General features: G+C 37.3%; 1 protein-coding gene across 1 annotated transcript in view; it reads right to left on the bottom strand.

Moving 5' to 3' along the window:
• OTOG (otogelin) overlaps window positions 1-19,159 on the bottom strand; it is a 95,201-nt gene that overhangs the window by 60,723 nt on the left and 15,319 nt on the right. The window contains exons 13-23 of the mRNA XM_069016876.1: window positions 18,165-18,273; window positions 17,298-17,344; window positions 16,656-16,801; window positions 10,964-11,096; window positions 9,856-10,033; window positions 7,896-8,020; window positions 6,761-6,973; window positions 5,005-5,170; window positions 4,426-4,500; window positions 1,432-1,475; window positions 131-284 (exon numbers count right to left, since the gene is read on the bottom strand). Of these exons, the coding sequence (XP_068872977.1) occupies window positions 131-284; window positions 1,432-1,475; window positions 4,426-4,500; window positions 5,005-5,170; window positions 6,761-6,973; window positions 7,896-8,020; window positions 9,856-10,033; window positions 10,964-11,096; window positions 16,656-16,801; window positions 17,298-17,344; window positions 18,165-18,273 (1,390 nt within the window). The remainder of the gene's footprint in view (window positions 1-130; window positions 285-1,431; window positions 1,476-4,425; window positions 4,501-5,004; window positions 5,171-6,760; window positions 6,974-7,895; window positions 8,021-9,855; window positions 10,034-10,963; window positions 11,097-16,655; window positions 16,802-17,297; window positions 17,345-18,164; window positions 18,274-19,159) is intronic.

Raw genomic sequence — 19,159 nt, 5'->3', positions numbered from 1 at the left:
CACAAGTTTGATGCTCACCCTTCGATATCTCAAATTCTCCAAGTAGAATTCTACTGAGTAGAAATCCTCAGCAGAATTAATTACTCAGTCATGTTTGTGCACCAAAAGATGTAACTCTGTCCGTACTCACCCGGGTGGGCAGACACAACCTGACACACAAGGAAGGTGTGCTGAGAAAGTGAGGTTTAGCAGTTGATTCTCACAAGTCCTCTCTCTGCTGAGCTCAGGATCCACTTGTGGATTACTGCAGTTAATATAAATCTGTCCAGCTGGGCAGCTGTGTGCTGGGGGAGAAAATTGACAAATGCTTTTTAAGTCGTCGTACCTGAAATTTTGTATTCTGTAAATAATGTGTGCAATAAGGGTTTGTAACACAGAAATATAACATCCAGCAATGCTAGTAACATTCAGTGGCCTCTTAACATAGTTAATTCCATAGAACACCTATATTTCTCATACAAAATACTGAAAAGAGTATATTCCTTTAGTAAGGGACATGACTTTCTAAACTGTTAATCAGGAATTGGTTCTCCAAAACAGAAATGTACTACCAAAAGAGAAGCAAAAATCAAGAGGAAGTAAAAAATTGTCAAGAGAAGATCTGAGACCTGCATTTCACTTACCATGCTGGAGCCACTGACTGTGAACAAAGCAACCCAATTGTACTGTTACTTTTGGGCTGCACTGAGCATACTGTATACACAAAAAGTAGTGTCAAGTGTTTTGAATTGGTTTTGGTCAGTTGCTGGGGTTTGCTGCTTACTTATTTTTTCGTTAAGGAGAGAGGTTCTGGAAAAATTGTGAAAATCAGTCAAAGCACCACCTTCAAGTGCATGGGGAACAGATTTCTAGCCAAGGAGTTGGCAATTCCAAGATGGAAGCCTCAAATAAATGTCTTTCTCACTGAAATGAAATGAGAATCATAACACGAGCATGTACTGTAATACTTCATGCCATATGAAATCCACTGTAATAGGAAAAGCAGTTGATTCATTGCCTTGCAAAATATGACAAAATAATTTTTTTCATATTTCTATTAGGGTTTGTGGAGGGAAAGAAAACATATCTGTGAAAAATTACTGGCAGTGTTCAGTCTGTACACTCATATTATTTGGGGCAAAGCTAACCTTTGTCTGCCCTTCTGAAGGTCTGCTGTTTATCCTGCAGCTAAGCTTACCTACATTAGCAATCTAAAAAAATAGTATTTTAAAGTTATGGGGAAAAAAATTGCTCTGATTTAACAGTATTTTGAATATTTAGGCTGCTACAAAGCAGGAGCATTACTTTCAATCACACAAATATATAATGGATCTCCTCCTCAAGTTAATTTGTACACATTACACTGTCTTCTAGTTCAGACAAGAGGTTCCACAGAGATTGGAGGAAATGTATTCATTGGACTTGAAGTATCTTTTCCCTCTCTTCACTCACCTATTATGTTGTTATCACAGTTCATTACTCCATCCCTGCAATGGCTGCAATGGAAATACACAAAGACTTAGTGAGAGCCAGGAAGATCTAAAATATTAATATATTCTATTTCGTAATGCAGGAAAAATCAATACAAAATAATTTTGCAAATGTTTGCACTGAACACTATAACTGTGGATAAAGTGCTCATTGCCTTAACACATGAAGAACATTAGTTAAAATTCAACCTTTTGCTTTATGCATAATTTTATTACAAATTAAAAGGCATGGGCTGACAAAAAAATATGTACAGGAACATACCCTTACACTGCTCCCCAAAACACATTTCCCCTCCATGAAACAATTCAAAAATGCAAAAAACTCAATCCTAACAAGATACTTTGTGCAGGGAAGCACTGAGAAACCTAACACTGTCAGCTCCTTTCTAATTAGAGCCAAAATAGTCCAGTACTTTTCTAAAATGGTAGCAGCTCCTATTGCAACTCATTGTCAGGGAAAACTAGCCGTGCTGGCTTAGTTTCAGGTCCTGGTCTTCACTAGAGAAGCAGAGTCCATGAAATCCAGCACTGTTTTCCCATTCTTTTGCAAAGGCTAAGGCATCCCCAGGACTCCTGTGGCTACTCAGCAGATTCAGAATCAAATTCTGTATGTGCTACACCCTCTCTGTGAACACATTAGACCCCAAAGCCCTGCAGGAAAAGTGCTCAAGGAATGAACAGTATCAGTCAGGCAAGAGGAAAAGGAGTACCAAAGGCAGCTGAGAGGGAGGCAACTCAAATATTGATATAATATCAATGAAAATACTTTAAAGAACTGCTTGAAAGCAACAGAGCAGAAAAGCTATTCTTTAGAGAAACATGAGAAGAAATTCCAGTTTGAAAGTGGCAAGTTCCAAAGAAGAAGCAACTGAGAGGAAAAAGGACAGGGACAATATATTAAAGATCATAATTTTTTTCCACTAAAAACAAAGTGACAAATAAAACAACTTCAACACACAGTGGTTTTTTTTCCATTTCATCCACACATGTATTCCTACATGACTCCTAATGTATCACCTAGCACAAGGCAATTGTCAGGAGCTGACAGTCTGTACCTCTGCATTTGAAAGCCACTTCTCCCAACACATCTATATACAGCCTTATTAAAACACCTCAAGTAAAAATCATGTCTAAATGGGAGACTCAGATCTCTAATTCTATCTTAAGTTCTAGTAGTTATAAACCAGTAGATTTTATTTTTATTAACACATTGACACGAAACATAAGCTGCCAGATCCCAAACAATTCCACTGAAATCAACAGAAAGGGGATTTTTGTCCACAGTAATTTTTTGAAAACTACATTTGTGGATGATCACATTGTCCACATTCAGCCATATACCCATCACAGTGCTCAGCAAAATTAGCTAAACAAGACCTTTGAGGATGAAGATTAAAGATTTACCAGGAGAAGCCCCTTCCCTTGACTGCCAGTGCTGTTTGGCACATGTTCTGTAAACAAAAATACCCTGGGAGGGCAGGCAGCAGTGCACCCGGCCTTTGCACAGCCCCATATGCAGAATGGGCTGTCTGGCACCCTCCAGGGAATCTGCCCTAAGGTAAAAATAAGCCAACTTGATGAGTAAGATATCGATTTATAATAATCAGTATTTATGGACAGCTGAAAATGATGCCTTTTCCTGGTCTTAAAATCAAGGAGTCAAACATGGTTAGAAGGAGAAAAGGGATTTTACCTCTGTATTTATTTTAAGGATCCTTAGGTGCACACACCCAAGTCGAATGCACTGAAATACACACCACAATGCACCCCACAATTGATCTAATACAACATTATAGGTTTTACTAATTAGCAAATCTATCAAAGATTCCCCAATGAGAGGCTCAAGTGAGCCCCCCTCCCCAAGGAACCTTCCCCTGGATGGTTCTATCTTGGTTTACAGAATATGTTCTGGAGAGGACCTTGGGGTCTGGGGCACACTAACCCCTACCTAAGAAGCTTCTAAAGTGTTTAGTCTCCTAGCCTGACAAACAGGTCTAAGAATGTAGGCAAAAAGCACTAAGAATATAGAAGCTGTAAAAAGGTAACAGGGGTGTAAAAGAAAAGGCAAAAAATCATCATGGCATCAACAAGAGTGAGTTTGTGTGTGCTTACTAAGTGCCCCCAATGCAATAGATGCCTGACAACACCAATCTCTAATGTGGCTTTTACAACAAACTAAAATACTACACTGATTTGTCACAGACGATTCGGTCTGCTCTGCTTTTAATTAAGTGCTGTAACAACTGATACAGGCAGTGAGAGCTCAGATATTACTTCTGAAAGCTTGTTATTTATAGAACTTGTTGTCCACATTATTTAACCTTCTCCAGACAGAAATAACTGTTGAAAAGGATGCATCTGGCAGCATCCAGGATCATCTAACAAGCTTTCTTCTCTAATGTCATGACTGTGATGATGCAAATGGAAGAGCAAGAGGACAAGAAGAAATGCCAAATATAAAGAACAGTAACAGAGATGCTTATTTACCATTGGCTGCAGCTGACAGCTTTTTGTGTTGTTTCTTAGTAAAAGCCACATTGCTCTTTTATAATGATTCTATACTAGTGGAAGACAGATTCTTAATAATTCTTCATAAATGGACTTAGAATCTGGTAAAGGGAAGGAGAATAGCAATGAAAACCTATGGACAGTCAGGAAATCTCTAAGCTTTTCTGAATCTCTCCACATTGGTATGGATAGGAGAAATTATTGTGGCTTTTCTTTCTGTTTTGCACTTCCATATATTGCATTACAAGGCACAGCAGCCTAAAAAGCCTGAATTTTAAAGGACCTTTGCCAAACATGTAGAAAACGGATGCAGGCTTATTCAGTATATTTCGTTTAAAAATAACTAAAAGAAAAAAAAAGAAACCCAACAAAATAACCAGAATGATTTGACAGAGCTCTTAAAATTGTGACACAATTAGTTATGTGAAAACACAGTTTTGTATCTTACCATTTGCCTAAAGATGTCATGACATTTTCTCCAGGGGGATAGTCAATTCCTTGAAAGTAACATGGGCATTCATTTCTGGAGTAGAGAAAAAACATGTAACTGATTAACCCAAACTGAAGAAATAAAACAAAATTCCCATTGACTTAATTGCTGTTCAAATTTCAACTGGTTGCTTTCTTGGTTTAGGTGAGGTTTTTTTGGTTAGCTGGTGGTTTTGTGGTTGTTCTGTTTTGGTTTTTTTTAATGAAAGAAACTGATCGCAATACTGCCATACAACTCAAGCACATTTCAAACCAAATTAGTAGGAAAGTGGAACCTTATGTTTAGTATCTCTTATATGACAAAAACCAGACAGGAATGTAAGAACTAGCGCTGATGATGTTGGATGAGTGTACACGCTATAGAAAAGCTATTTTTGATTAACACAGACATCAGTTCTGTATAATTCTAAGAGACCCTGTCAAGTTTACAGATGCATATCATCTACAAGGGTAGATGTTTATTAGCTTCCCACTCTGACTTGCAAATGTGGTGGTCTGAAACAGCAAGTGTGAGTATCAGAACTGCAATTTTACCCACCTCAGCACACATTGTTCAGTCTTGGTATCCAAATACATTCCAGAGGGACAGGCACAACCTTCAACACAGCCACTGCTGCATGTCTCTGGCACAGACAGTGCTTGGCAGGTTCTGCCACAGGTAGATACACAAGTACTGTACTCCTTTGTATCTTCACATGAAAGAGCTGTCCAAATGAAACAAGTCTCTCAAATTGCGGTGCAAGAGACTCAAGTACCTCCCAAAAGTTTTCTGATAAACATCTCCATTCTTTCATTCCCAATCACATTAAATTCCACTAAAATTGCTATCTTGGCACTAGGTTGTGTAAACTACACAGATGTAAATCCACAGTAATAACAAGTGCAATGAGTCTGTGCAGTTAATCCAGATTTACACTGTGGAAACTGAACAGCTGAAGTCTTTTTGCCTCTAACTCTGAAAATACTTGGCTCTTGTGCATGGGCTTTTGGAAGGGCACAGCACCTTAAAGAAAACATTAAAAGCATTAAATAAAATGTGTATACTTTGCAGACGCTGCACAATACCATCTTAAGTTTTCTTCTATCTCTCTCTCTATATATATCTGTCTCTTATAAAGCTCTACTGAAAAAAAGTCTGAAGCTCTTGAAATACTAACAGATTCATGTATTTTAAATGCTACAAGCATGACTTTTTAAATAAGAGAACTGTACTTGCTTCCAGAGAAGTTAAATAAAATCAAATGGCTTGAATGACTCTTTCAATCATAAGTGGACACAGCCATTCAGGCCACAACTAAAGCAAATGAGCCAGTCTTGTCAGATATATATACAGATACTCCAGCTTGAGATGCTGAAGCTGGACCAGCTTAATCCTCTTCATCATGCACTACAACATGGATAATTACATGGTGTGATGACAAGTGTTAAATTTTAAGTTCTTGAATGTTCATTAGAAATGATTTTCAGACTTGTTAATAGAGCCAGACCAGACTGACATCAGGGGTGTCAGTTTCAGGTTGTTTGATAGGGTTTCCAATTCCATTTTTTTTTAAATGTGTGTGAGAGCCTAACATGTCCTATTAATATCTTTTGCATCATTAAAAATTAATATAAACTGAAGAATTTAATATTATCCCACTCCTTTGCTTGTGAGGCTTTATGGAGTAGATAACAGACGTGATCTTTATCTATAAAGATATGTAAATTCTGAATTCTTCTCTTCGTTTAAAACTAAATAACAACAATACCAAGTCTCAACACTTGCTTCAGCACTTTGTGTATGCTGGTGTTGCTGACAGTAAGAGAATAAGCCAAGAGATCGTCAGACAGCAGAAGTTGACAGCAATGCAACTAAAACTGCTAAATACCATCATTCCTCTTCTTGTTAATTTAAAAAATTAGATAAACCTAGCATCTACAAGGAAAAGAAATCTAATCATGCAGTTCATGAATAATATCTATATGGTACGAGCTGTGCAATGCCATATAATAAGGACAGACATATTTTGAATTCTGTACACATTTGAAGTCCTCCAACTATTTAAAAAAAAATCTTTACAATGTTTCATAGGTCAAAGAAGTAAAGAAAGTAAACTGTAAAGGAAGAATCCTCTAAGAACACCAGTATTAATTCTGTTTTGATAAAAAAATAACCTTGTCTGGCACACAGAAGATCACACTAGAATTAATCCTTTTCTCTTTTAAAAGATTGTATTGATTTAATTTTATTTTCTGATTGTCTCCAAAGTGCTCAGGCAGTAGTTATTTAAGTCTAGAAGTGAAAGTAAACTCACCACAATCTGGGACAGCTCCTCTGAAATCTATTACAACTCCAAACCTTCGGCAATGATGAGCGTAATGGGCCAGAGCAGAGCAAAAACAAGTCTGTCCACATTTGCAAGTGTCTCTTCTGCACTGCTCAAAATAGGGAACAGGACTCAAATAGGGGTAGCATGGAGCAAAAAGATCTTTCGTAAGGATGCTACAAGCTTCCGCTGCATAAGAGGCTACACAAATAACAGATTAAAAACTGTTTCAGTGAGGGAGTTCAAAAAGACTTGGAACAAAAAGTGTCTTCTATACAATGCAACCAATCACGGTTATATTCTGTTGCCACATAAATCTTTTAATCTTTGATAACTACACACGTGTAAAGAAGAACTAAGGTTCACATCCAAATCTGTTACCAAGAATGCAGCTTTTTAGTGCTGCACATCGTGTAAATACTCAGGAGACAGGTGATGCTGTAGCAGGAGACACAACAATTCCCAAGCATTGCTGAAATTACAGCAATGTAATTAATATTCTACCTCTATGGCTTTACAAGTGTGTAGTGTCCAATACAAGAAGTGGTAGGAACTGTGAAAGGGATATAACTGATGATCTACAAAGTTCATCATTATTAAAGGATGACTTAATGACCTATCTGTGGTCCTCATGGCATCAGCCACCTGCATATTAGCCCACCTGGACCCTTTCAGCTAAATCTATAGGCTGGCAGTACATAAGCATCTTTTTTCCACTCATCCTCTTCCACAGTAGACAACTATCAAGTATTTAGGTTTTTTTTTAATATTCTCAAAAATGAATACTGCAGTAGTTTTGAGTCTCCATCTTAAACTAGCAGCATCACCAATACATGACATACTACCAAACTTTAATGCATGTTTAACTTAACACAGTGTAACTGCAAACCAGAAATAAAATTGATGTATTTCAAGTGCCTCTGCAAGTATTACAAAATCCTCAAACAATACACAATGTGATTTCTTAGGGCATTGAACTCAGCTGCCTCTATACCACCCCTAGGTACTAATTTCTTTAATGGGTAGGACTGGTAATTGCTGTACCTGATCCAACTAGGAAAACAGGCACAGATGTGCTAAGCAGAAATGCATTTGTCAATAAGAATAGGCCTTCACTGCCCACCTGCCTGCAGATGAACATCACACGGATCCACCTGTGAGCTATCATGCACAAGAACGCACGCCGATGAAGTTTTCCACGTGTTTCCAAACAGCTCTGGAGTGCTCTCTGTTACTCCAACCGGAGATCTTTTACAAAACAAGTTAGTCAGAAAAAACACGGTAAATTTGCAGAATGGTCTCAGTTCTAACACCCTTTGATTCAAGCTCCTCCTTCACTGTTCCATATTCTCATGCACTTGCCCATAAAACTGTAATCCTAAGTTTCAGGACTCCTCTCTCTTTCCAGGTACAGACCCAGAAACAAAAGAAATTTCCTCTAGAGACTTTTTAAGGAAGAAAAGATCAAAATACACCAAATTCCATTTTTATGGAATGACTCATTCAATCATAAGCATCACTGTCCTGATAGTTTGAACTCCCTCATTTGTACTTTTGGCTCCTTAGTGATATCCGATTCATTTTTAATCTCTCCTCTACCTGTACTTTCCTGTCTGTTGCTGACTTCTCAGGCTCTTTTCCTTTCAGGAAAGAGAAAAGAAAAGAAATCCAAGCATCCAGAAATACAACTGCAAAAGCAACTGATACCCATGAGGCCCAGGTAATAGAAGCTGAATGATAAAGACTCTGATCAAAATAACCAAGGCACAATAATATTGTACAGAGAGAATGATCAAAACTGTGCATTTAAACATGGAGTGCTACACTTCAGGAAAAAGACTGCATTAGGCACACAATCAGGAGTATTGTCACTGGTAAAGCAGCTGGGATTGAAGGTGTTGCAAAAGACACCACTGCCTAGGGCAAGTCTCCCAAATCCACTGTGGATCAGGTTGGTTGTGTACCTGTCAAGATGATTATACACCACAGTCTGTATCATGTCTCAGCACAATTCCAAAGTCCCCAGGTTTAAGTGCTTTTTGCACAAATGCCAACTACTGAACAGCTGCTCACTTGCATGAGAGCAATCCAACGACTGTCATCAAAAATACACTACAAAACTACTTGTCAAACAGAAATATTTTAACTGGTTTTACATTAATATCGCTTCATTGAGATGCTGTCTATGTATTTTCCAGTCTCATTATAAATAATAGTCTGATAATACTTTTGAATCTGTAAAATAAAAAATGTTCAAAATTCCACTGGTGTATTGTGTATGTATATGTCTTTTTAAACTGGAAATAGAATGGAAAGCTTTTCCATTTCTCAATTAGTTTTGAGTTAGAAAAATTGCAACGATCTTGAGAGAATAAGTTCTCCTACTCTTCCTTATAATCTTGGTAAAAGAACTATCCTGTTGTGTCCTAAATTCGTGTTCTTCTCCCAGCTCCATTAGGCTACTCTAATCCACCGGAAGCCAATTTGATCTTTAGTGTCTGTGAGAAGTATGTTGCAAAGAAACTGGGCAAGTAGCAGTTTTGACTATGGTGCTTGGGCAGCTCTGACCACCTCTCAGTGCATCCCAAGGTAGGGAAGCTCAGGGGGCAGCCTGTTCCTGGTGCTGCTCTGCAGGCACTGAACAATGGAGGCTCTGTCAGAGACAGCAGATTAGGACTCGCAGGAGAAAACAGGAGCTGGAAAGAGATAGACTCTTGTAGAGAGGCAGAAAGTTCCTTATGTAGGCCACTCTGTATTTTGAACAACATTTTTCTGGTAAAATAGCCCTTGTGCATCATGTACACTTCACCAGAGTTTTATATTAAAATATTTATATATATATAAAATATTTTTAAATCTATATTTATAATAAATATTTTGAGCAAAATCTGGCTTGATATTCTGTAGCTGAAGCTACAGATTTTGTTAGCAAACTAAACCCTACTATCTATCTCGCTTATGAAAAACTTAAAAAATAAATTACTCTTGGTATCTATCCTTTCAGCTTCAGTACACACTTGATCTACCACTCTAACTACGGATATTCATATACTGGCAGATAAAAATCTTGCAGCTCTGCATACAGAAAATCATCCTCTGTGTTTCCATTGAAGGTTCCACAGAGGCCCACAGTGTCATCCTTCCACCGTTCATCCACTTGAAGGTAAAGCCTCAGTCCTTCTCTGTCGTAGAGGATCTGTAATCCAATCTGTGTCTTTACTTGCAGAAATACAGAGGAGAGTTTCCGTATTTCAAATAACTCTGGTGAGTAAAAACAGAGACTGTTGAAAGGGAAAGGAAATCTGCTTGAAATTTACATTTGGTTTCTTGTCATTTCACTCGTTTTGGTTTATAGCACTTTTATGTAAGTTTAATTTTTTTTCTATTTTCCTCTAAACATTGATTTCTCATGAAAGGTTATACTGATTCAAACTTTAAGAACAAAACAAGAAACTTGTGAGAGTCACCACACTTTTTAAAATGCACTAAAATGAAATCAATTTAAAGATATAAACATTGCAGACCATTTTTTGTAGACAAACTAATCCTATAACCAGGAACATGCTTCCTGTGTTAAAGCATTTTTTGTGAAATTCCTAAAGAGCCAAGGCTCTGCAGATATCAAATGTACTAATGATCTGCATATCAAGCTCTCATTAAAGATAACACTAAATCTAACAATCACATATTCCTATGTAGAATGCCAGACATCTTCAGGACAGAGATTTAAAAACTCAAAGCAAAAACAAACAAAATTCATTTTTTGTCTGAAAATCTGTAGCTCGTCTCTAAGGGGCAACAGGACTCTTTCTGCTTAAATTTACATGAGCTGCTTACAAAAATGGGAGAAGAAATTATTCCATTCAAGAATCAGAGGAAAGAATGACCCCTCAGGCAAAAACTAACAAACCTTGCAAATGTGAGGGATGGCATTTGGACTTGTTAAAATAAATACAATCTTAACAAAAGAGACAACTAGTCCAATGCAGCCACTGCACACCTCCGACCATTAGTGTAAAAAGTACATCAAAAGTTAATTTGCACAGTGTTTCTTAAGAAATAACAATATTGATACTAAAATATGCCTTTTAACTTCAGTATGTTAGCAATATTGACAGTATCACAACATGCACAAATGCCATTAAGATATTGCTCTAGTGTTTGATCGGGCTTATATGCTTTATTCCTTACCATCTGCATAAGGCAGGTTAATTTTGAACTGGTCATAGATCAAAACATCTCCTGAATGAGTCAGAGTCACTTGCCTCTTGGGGTCCTGCTTAAGAATAAGGCTGATGGATTGGATACATGATCCATCCTGATTCTGCAAGTGAGAGCAAAACAAACAAGCAAAGTTATACTTAGTGAGGAATGAAAATTTTAAGTTATACCCTGCTTCTCTAGCAGAGTGCACTTTTAAAACATGCAGCTTTACAGCTAAGTCAGAAAGTTCATTATTTTGAATGATTTCCCATATGTGCCTAATAATAACACTAACCTGCTATGCAAATACAGCACAGAATTGGGATTTGGAAAGAGAAATGTAAACAATTTTCACATAGCTTAGTACCACAACACCCTCAACTCATGAGACCCCTTGATTAAAGACCCACTGAGGCTGAGTTGATGCTCACTAACAACGCTGCATTATCTACAGAGCAGTGCATGAAACTCCAGATTTGTACTTCAACGTGTTCTGATACACGCAGCTTCTTTTAAAGCATATTTTAAGATGCAAAATTCTTTTAAAGGCAAACATTAATGAAAGACAGAAACATCTTTTAAATCGTTATTTAAAACGGCATCTAAGTTAATTATTTCTGAGGGGAGTTGTAGAGTAAAGCATGTTCATAAGCTCCCTGGATGAATATTGATGGCAGAAAAGCAGCATCATGACAGCGTAAAGTATCACCACATCCAACTGACCCAGCTTGCTTCTTGCTGCTACTGTTGCTTATTCTTATTTGCATTTCACCTCTCCAAGTCAAAATGTCATACAGAAAAAAGCACAAGTAGGAATACTGCATTGCAGTCTGGATGAAATATACTAAAAAAAAAAAAATCCTAGAACAACCTTGTTCACTTTTTTTACACCCACACTCTTCAGTGAAACCGAATTGTCAGCAGTACCAAAAGCAGCTAATTAACTGAAATTCTACAGCAAATACACCTCTACTAAGTAACATGGAAACAAGTCAGGTAGATGATTAACAGTAGTCAATTACAATCAAAGTTTTTAGGACAGGACTTCCACTTTGCAGAGTGGTACTTTGGCTTCCAATGCCAATATGGAGAGAATGCTTGTTAAAGAATGTATATTAACTGCAGCAGGTTAACAGATTTTTCTTAACAAAATGAATTTGATCACTACTTAATTTCTTAAGAAAAATACTTTATCAAAGAGAATCAGGCACAGAGATAGATCGAGAGATGATGTGAACTTCACCATGTCAGCACTGACCTTGCTACATGCTGAAAGACATCAGAATCCAAGTCCACATTTTACTTTCTTATTGATCTAGAAGGAAATCAGGTTTGTGCCACTCCTGTTACACTCAAATCTCTTTAGCATAGCTTGAGACACCACCAGCTTATTTAGGCTGGCCAAGTGTGGCTGGATAAAGTTAAGAGACTGTCCATTCCCTGCCATCTGCAGACGAAAGGGAGAAGCACCCAATTGCTGGTTCTTCTGCTCAGCCTCCTTCACTGCAAGACCTTGTAACCATTTAACAGGTATTCCAGAACAATGACAAAAATTGGGTCCACTCTTGTCACACTATTTGTTCATCTTACTCTCATCTCAATTATGCATCATTGATGTTTCAAAATGTCCTAAAAAACCATCTCTCTTACCAACACCATTTTCAGCACAAATTCAAAACAGTCTTACACACCAGAATATATACAGACATCACACGGCCAAAGAACATTCTAGGTCTCCCTGCAGAAAATTCCAAATTGATTGTATCTGGAACTGTGCTGCAGCCAAGAAATAACCACCAGAGGTGTCAGAGGCCACATTATTCAGCCCCACTGCCTCCAGTGAAGCTGTAACTAATGATGAAACAGTAAAATTCTAAGCATCTTCACTGCTGAAAGAGGCACTGAAAAAGATGTAGTTAAGACAACCTTTGGACAGCTGCACAAATATCAAAATTATACAGTGAATAGGATCATTCACAGTGCAAAGAGATCGGAATGTTCAGCTTAAAGATTTACACTTTTATTCAACTCTGACTTTTACTGGGACTTCAAGTGCTGCCCTGATTGTTGAAAACCATTCCTACAGCTGCAAGTCACACTGCCATGTGGCTCTGAGAGATGCTGAACTAGCACAGAGTAGATCATCTGTCAGCTCAAGTACCATGGACACAAGTACACACCTCGGTGTGTAAAGATTAAAAGCTACATGCAGAATTTCCCTCTCTCTAGACAATAATGCAACAGTGATCTTTCACCAGCAGAGGAAAAGATAAAACAAAACTTGAAAATAGGAAATTATAAAAATAACTGGAGATATTTCATCAGCTCAACCAGCTCTCCTAGACTGAGAGTGAAGACAGACATCTGCCCTGTGAAGCCATGTACTTGCAGCTTATCTTGCTGTCTTGCCTCTTTACTAAGAAATTAGGTTTCTGTGCATTTCATTCAGCAACAATGGATACAAATTGACAATATGGTTGGTCTTTTAAAAAGCTGAAAATAAAAGAATGTCAGGAGGCATGCAGAGCAGAGGAGAACCAAGAAAACAACCCTCCATAGTATGTACATTACTACACAGTATCAACAAAAGCTTTATTATTCCTTGAGGCTTAAACTGAAGGAGAAATTCTGCCTGACAATTGTTCTCTGTTCCAATAGACTGTTTCTTTCTCAGCACTGGCCCTGCCAGCTTTTGGCAGGTGTTTTCACAGGAATGGCCATTTCTCTCACTAGACTCTTTAAAAAAAAAAAAAAAAAAAATCTATGTTCAGAAGACCTTCTCATCAAACAAACTACAAAGCCAGTGAGGCTGTCACCTGAAACTCAGATAAGGTTAAGCTGTGCTGATCACTTGACTGATTCTCCTTCCAGAAAGTGCTTAAACAAAATTTCACATCATTTTGAAATAACTTGTTGCCTGATGACTGTTTATGTCACCAACTCTAAGGCTCAGGATGACTGGATTCTTTGTGATTCAGAAAGCTGAAATCTCCCCAGGTATTTTCTTTCCACATTTTCTAGTCTGCTTGAATGAGATGGGAGTGATAAGGCTTTTTTAAGGAAGCACATAAAATCTCAAACCATCAAGAAATATGAGATTCCACATTACAAATCTTTTAGCTTCCCATTTCAATTCATTAATTTTTATAAATGTGAAAAAAAAGATAATGGAGGGTGCCTGGGGAACTGAAAAGCAGATCTCCTGCCAAGTGGTACCAGCTGGTTGATAATTAGAGACTTGAATAGCTGCACTGAAGCCCCAAATTCTTGCGTTATACTACACAAACTGTTCTCACTACCCTCTTATCACCTGTACACTGATAATTAAATTAGCAGCATGTAGTTCTGGGACATATCCCATAATCCTCTGATTACCCTGTTAACATCCAGAATGCTTTACTCAGACCTCTGTAAAATCTATGCCTGTTAGGGACTGATCAGGTAACTTTTGTTAAAGCCTAGGTGAAGTATGAAGCCCAACATGCAGTAAAAGCCAAGAGAATCTGGTATTTTTCACCTACAAACCACCTGGACACAAAGACACATTAAGCAAAGTCACAGAGTGAGGCTGAGGAAGAATGCGAGAGTTACCACAAAGCACTCTGCAGTCTCACCAGCGCTGCAGAAAGCCAACTTGTTTGGTTATCACTTTCCCCAACAAAAAAGTAACCACAAAAACTATACCAAAAAGCATAATTCTGTCTGTTTGTATGCAGTGTTCCCTAGCCCAAGGGAATGAGACACACATACATACTATGCACATTATCACAGCAGGTATTTGCTCTGTTAATTGATTGGCTTTTCAGCAGCTCAGGCTGAAAGGTACCCTGCTGTGAGCTTCTGCAAGAAGTCACTTTGGCCTCAACTCTCATTTGATACAAAAATTGCCTAGACAGTTTCTCTGGGGATTTCCTTTGCTTTTCTTCCATTATATAGCTCAGCTATACTATACACAACCACCTTTCTCAAGCTTCTTGGACCCTGCAAAATTCTAAGACTATGACACTGAATAGATGTATGCCTATGCCTATGTTTTGTTTCACATATATGCCTTTTATTTTTTATTTCTTTGAGATGATACAAACTTAATCAGCTCCTCAGGTTTCCAAGGTTAGCACAGAATGAAGCCAGCCCAACTTGTTGAAATAAAACCAAGCTAACTCAAATATGTACTTGAAGGGGGGAATTCTAACAACAACCAAATACATCTTGAAACAGCCTCAATCTTCCTATAAACTGGAAATTCTAGCAGGATCACAAGAAAAATGCACACAGAGGTTAAAGTGTGGAAGTTTTTTAAATGTGCATGTCCTTGCCAAGACTTTATTTCACAGGCCTCACTGTAACACTTCTATCTCAAAGAGCTGAAGGCTGAGTGTTATACAGAAATTTTATTTCCTACCCAGGAATCTACTTTTTCAACAGTGCTGACTTCTAGGCCCTGTCACATATCTCATCTAGGGTCCTGATACACTTCTCCTAGGAACCACAGAAGAGACATTTATTTGTGGATCATCAAGTTTCAGAATATATTTGGTTTCTATCCAGTTAAGCTATTTTTCTTACCTCTCAACTTCTACCACTGAGATGGGCGCACTCCCTGCATTCAGTCTCCTATTCCCTACCTGGACTGCAAATAAAAACTTTCTATTATAATAAACTTGTCACTGCAACTTTATTCTAACTTTCTACTTAAAAGTCTTTTCGGTCATCCAGAGAAGTATGTTAAAATGCAGAAATAGAAAACAACTACTGAAATATGCCTTTATAAAGTGTAGCATGACAACTGACATAACCATTTCATTTCTCCAAGGAAATCTCAAGTGCATGAACAATAGAAACTGCCTGCAATCATTAATGTAAGAGGACTTACAGAATCACACATTTATTTAAAACACAGAAGAAAACTAATGTAGTTACCTCCACAGAAGTACAAAGCAAAGGTGCTGAATCTGATTTTATGTGAACTATGTAATAATGTGGCCCTAACATATACAGATGGTCTAGAATTACAGCAAAGTCATATTTAAGGCTATATACACTTCAAATGCCTGTACAGTTGCTTCTAAGTAAAAATTATTACAGAAGGCCACTGGAGACAGAACATAAGTCTGGCCAAGATACAAAGTCTTTCTCCTACGCTGAATCCAGCAGCTTGGTAATCATGACCTCAGTATAAATGTGGGTCAAATCCTGCCCTTACATGCACATGTAGAACTCAGACAGTGAGAAAAGCCTGATTCGAGAAAACAGCTAAGTTCAGTCCACTACATTTCCCATACCATGTATGAATTTTAAGATCTGTTCTATCTTGACATAACTGCCTGAAAATTATTAGCCCTTTCAAGACTGTAATAAAAATGAAACTCTGTAGTCAAAAACCTTACTAGTGCTCCATACCTCACACATAGTTTTACAATACATGCTCAGAAATGCACATACAAAACAAATGAAAGAACATGTCTTGGATATTAGGCAGACAAAAATATTTGGTGACTTCTGTGTACAGCATCAGAAACTTTCAAACAAAGTAGTATCACACCACTTTTAATAGCACCCTTAGGATCAGCTATACACATGCACAGGCTTGTAGCTTGCTTTTCTTTTTAAATGCTTTTTTTCCCCCTCCATTAATAGACCCTTCAGGATATAAACATTACAAGAAGGCTGCAACTCTTACCCATCCACAAGGAGCATTTTGCAAGGATACGGTGAACATTCCAGAGGTGCGGCTCTTTGCCAGAATATATTGGCAGGTGGCTTGGAAAGTGTATTTGCGCCCATCAAAGGTCATGAAATGGGTGTCTCCTGAAACGGAGCATTCAGCTGAAAAACATAATAAATAATGCATGTAAGCATGTAGTAAAGGCAGAGTACTAATCATAGCAATAACTCTACAGTTATTACCACTGTAGAGTTCATACACTCTGATACATTCTTTAATTTATAAAATTGTATTTATGTTACAACCAGGTATTAGGAACACAGTTAGGAACTTAAACTTTTCCTTGCTTTTGTTATGGAGTTCCCACCTGATGCCAGGCCAGGATACCTGAGCAGCTCCTCCCCCAGAAAGAGACAATAATGTGTGTCATCCTTATGTTATGGGTACTGGATTTGTGGCTTGTAAGACTGATTTTCAGAAACATTAACACAGTTACCTGATAAGCCAGACCATTTTAATATTTAATCTACTGAGTGTGTAGATTGAAATAAAAATGCAAATACATAGTGAAATATCATATTAAGATCTAAAAGTACTATTTTACCTGAAGTAAGAATTGAGTTATCAAACAGTTAAGTATTCAAGACTTTCACACACCTGGACATGTAAGATTCGTACAGATCCACTTTCCTCCAATGCAAGTGCTGAAATCAAAACAAAAAGTTTTCATACTTTTATTTTGTGAGTTATACCCAGCTGTCTCTCAGTTGTACTTCCTGGATTCCTACTCTATGGAATGAGCAGCAAGTGTCTTGAGTCTTACAAAAGGGTACAACAGAGTTATCACAGTCTTTAGAATGCCTGAAATCTTGTCATGAGGACATGATCACGTGAAATTTCATCCATGCATCCAGTATCACTATCGTTTCTTTTTAGCTCCTTAACAACCATTAGAAAAGCTAAGGATTAATAATGTTGAGAAGAATAAGCACAAGCAATTTGAATCTTATGACTTTTAAAGACAGAATTACTGTGGGGAAAAAGTTGCACATCTGCAACTTTTTTCAGTTTAGGTGATCCAATAAAAGGCACTTTCTTGTACTACAAATTCTCTTTCCAGTTTATAAACTTAACTTACAAATTCCAAAACAGCAGCTTAATGTCACAATTACATTAGGGTCTTTATGTCCAAGTGAGACAATAAAAACAGGAGACAAAGTCAAAGTAGTTGTCCCGTTAAGATTTTGAATTCTAAATTATTTTTATTTTTAAGGGAGAGTTCAAACTGAAAAACAGCACTAAATATTACAGTATTCTCTGCAATATTTGTCATTTTCTTCCACATTAATGCCTTAATAGTTTACCTTTTCCTTAACTGCAAAACATACATAGAACAACAATTTTTGTATGGAGAAACAGTGAGTACATATCAAGTTTATCCCATTTCTAACTGAAACAGGCCTTGAGGAAGGCCTACGATCATGAAGGGATTTGGTTCACAATGCAAAAAGAAAAATTACTAACCAGTTATTACATTCTTCATAAACCACTGAACCTATTTCAAAGAAACGTCCATGGTAGTCACAAGGACAGTCCATAGGCTTGACACACAATTCATTTTCATAAATTAAGCCTAGAAGGAATAAAATAACAAGGAAAAAGTGAAATATCTATGCCAACAGCTGACAGAGCACTAACAATTATATTCAAGAACATCATAATGGTCATGTACAATAATAAAACTCTAGACTATTTGTTAGTCATTTTCACCCAAAAAAAGAGGTGCATTTGAATTATATTAAATAAACTATATTACAGGGATCAAGTTACTAAATTTCTCGAGATACACTAAACATAGTGCAAATAACAAATATTTAATACCAGGTGAGAGGGAGAGGAATCCATGCATACACAAAATAACAAACCCAAATATACAAGCTGTGCTGCTTTGAGTACCTTTGGCTTATTTTTTAACACATTTACAAATCTTTGCCTCTGTGGTCCTTATTTTACTGAATTATTTTTGGTCTTTTTTCATTATTACTATAATTATTATTATAATTCTTTTCTTATCAGAGAACCAGAAGCAAAAAAGGCTTTACCAAACCATAAAAAGCATAATTTATGGCATATACATATAAGAGGCAGGACTTGAAGACCCATGGCATAACTTTCTCTGTCCCCTTTTTAGACAGAATTATGTAGCCAACAGAAGCTAATTATTAGGTATTGGATATTAACATCTATTTTGGTGATGAGGACAAAGTTTTGCTACAGGCCACACTGCTGAATACCTCACTTGCCAGAATGAAACAACAGTCTAAGAGCCTCAGTATTAAAACCTGTTTCTGGCCACAGGAATGAGTTTTATTTATGTCATGGTTTTGAGCTTTCCTAAGGACCCTAACCAGGAAAAAAACCCAAACAAAATAAACCCAAGCGACCAAAACAATCCTTCCCCTACCAACAAAAACCATTCAGCAACCACCAAAATCAGGAGGGTGGCTGCCCTGTAACAA

The sequence above is a fragment of the Aphelocoma coerulescens genome, chromosome 5, assembly GCF_041296385.1.
Source record: "Aphelocoma coerulescens isolate FSJ_1873_10779 chromosome 5, UR_Acoe_1.0, whole genome shotgun sequence".
NCBI lineage: Eukaryota > Metazoa > Chordata > Aves > Passeriformes > Corvidae > Aphelocoma > Aphelocoma coerulescens.
Note: the sequence above shows the minus strand (reverse complement) of the source record. Positions and strands in the feature narration are given on the sequence as shown.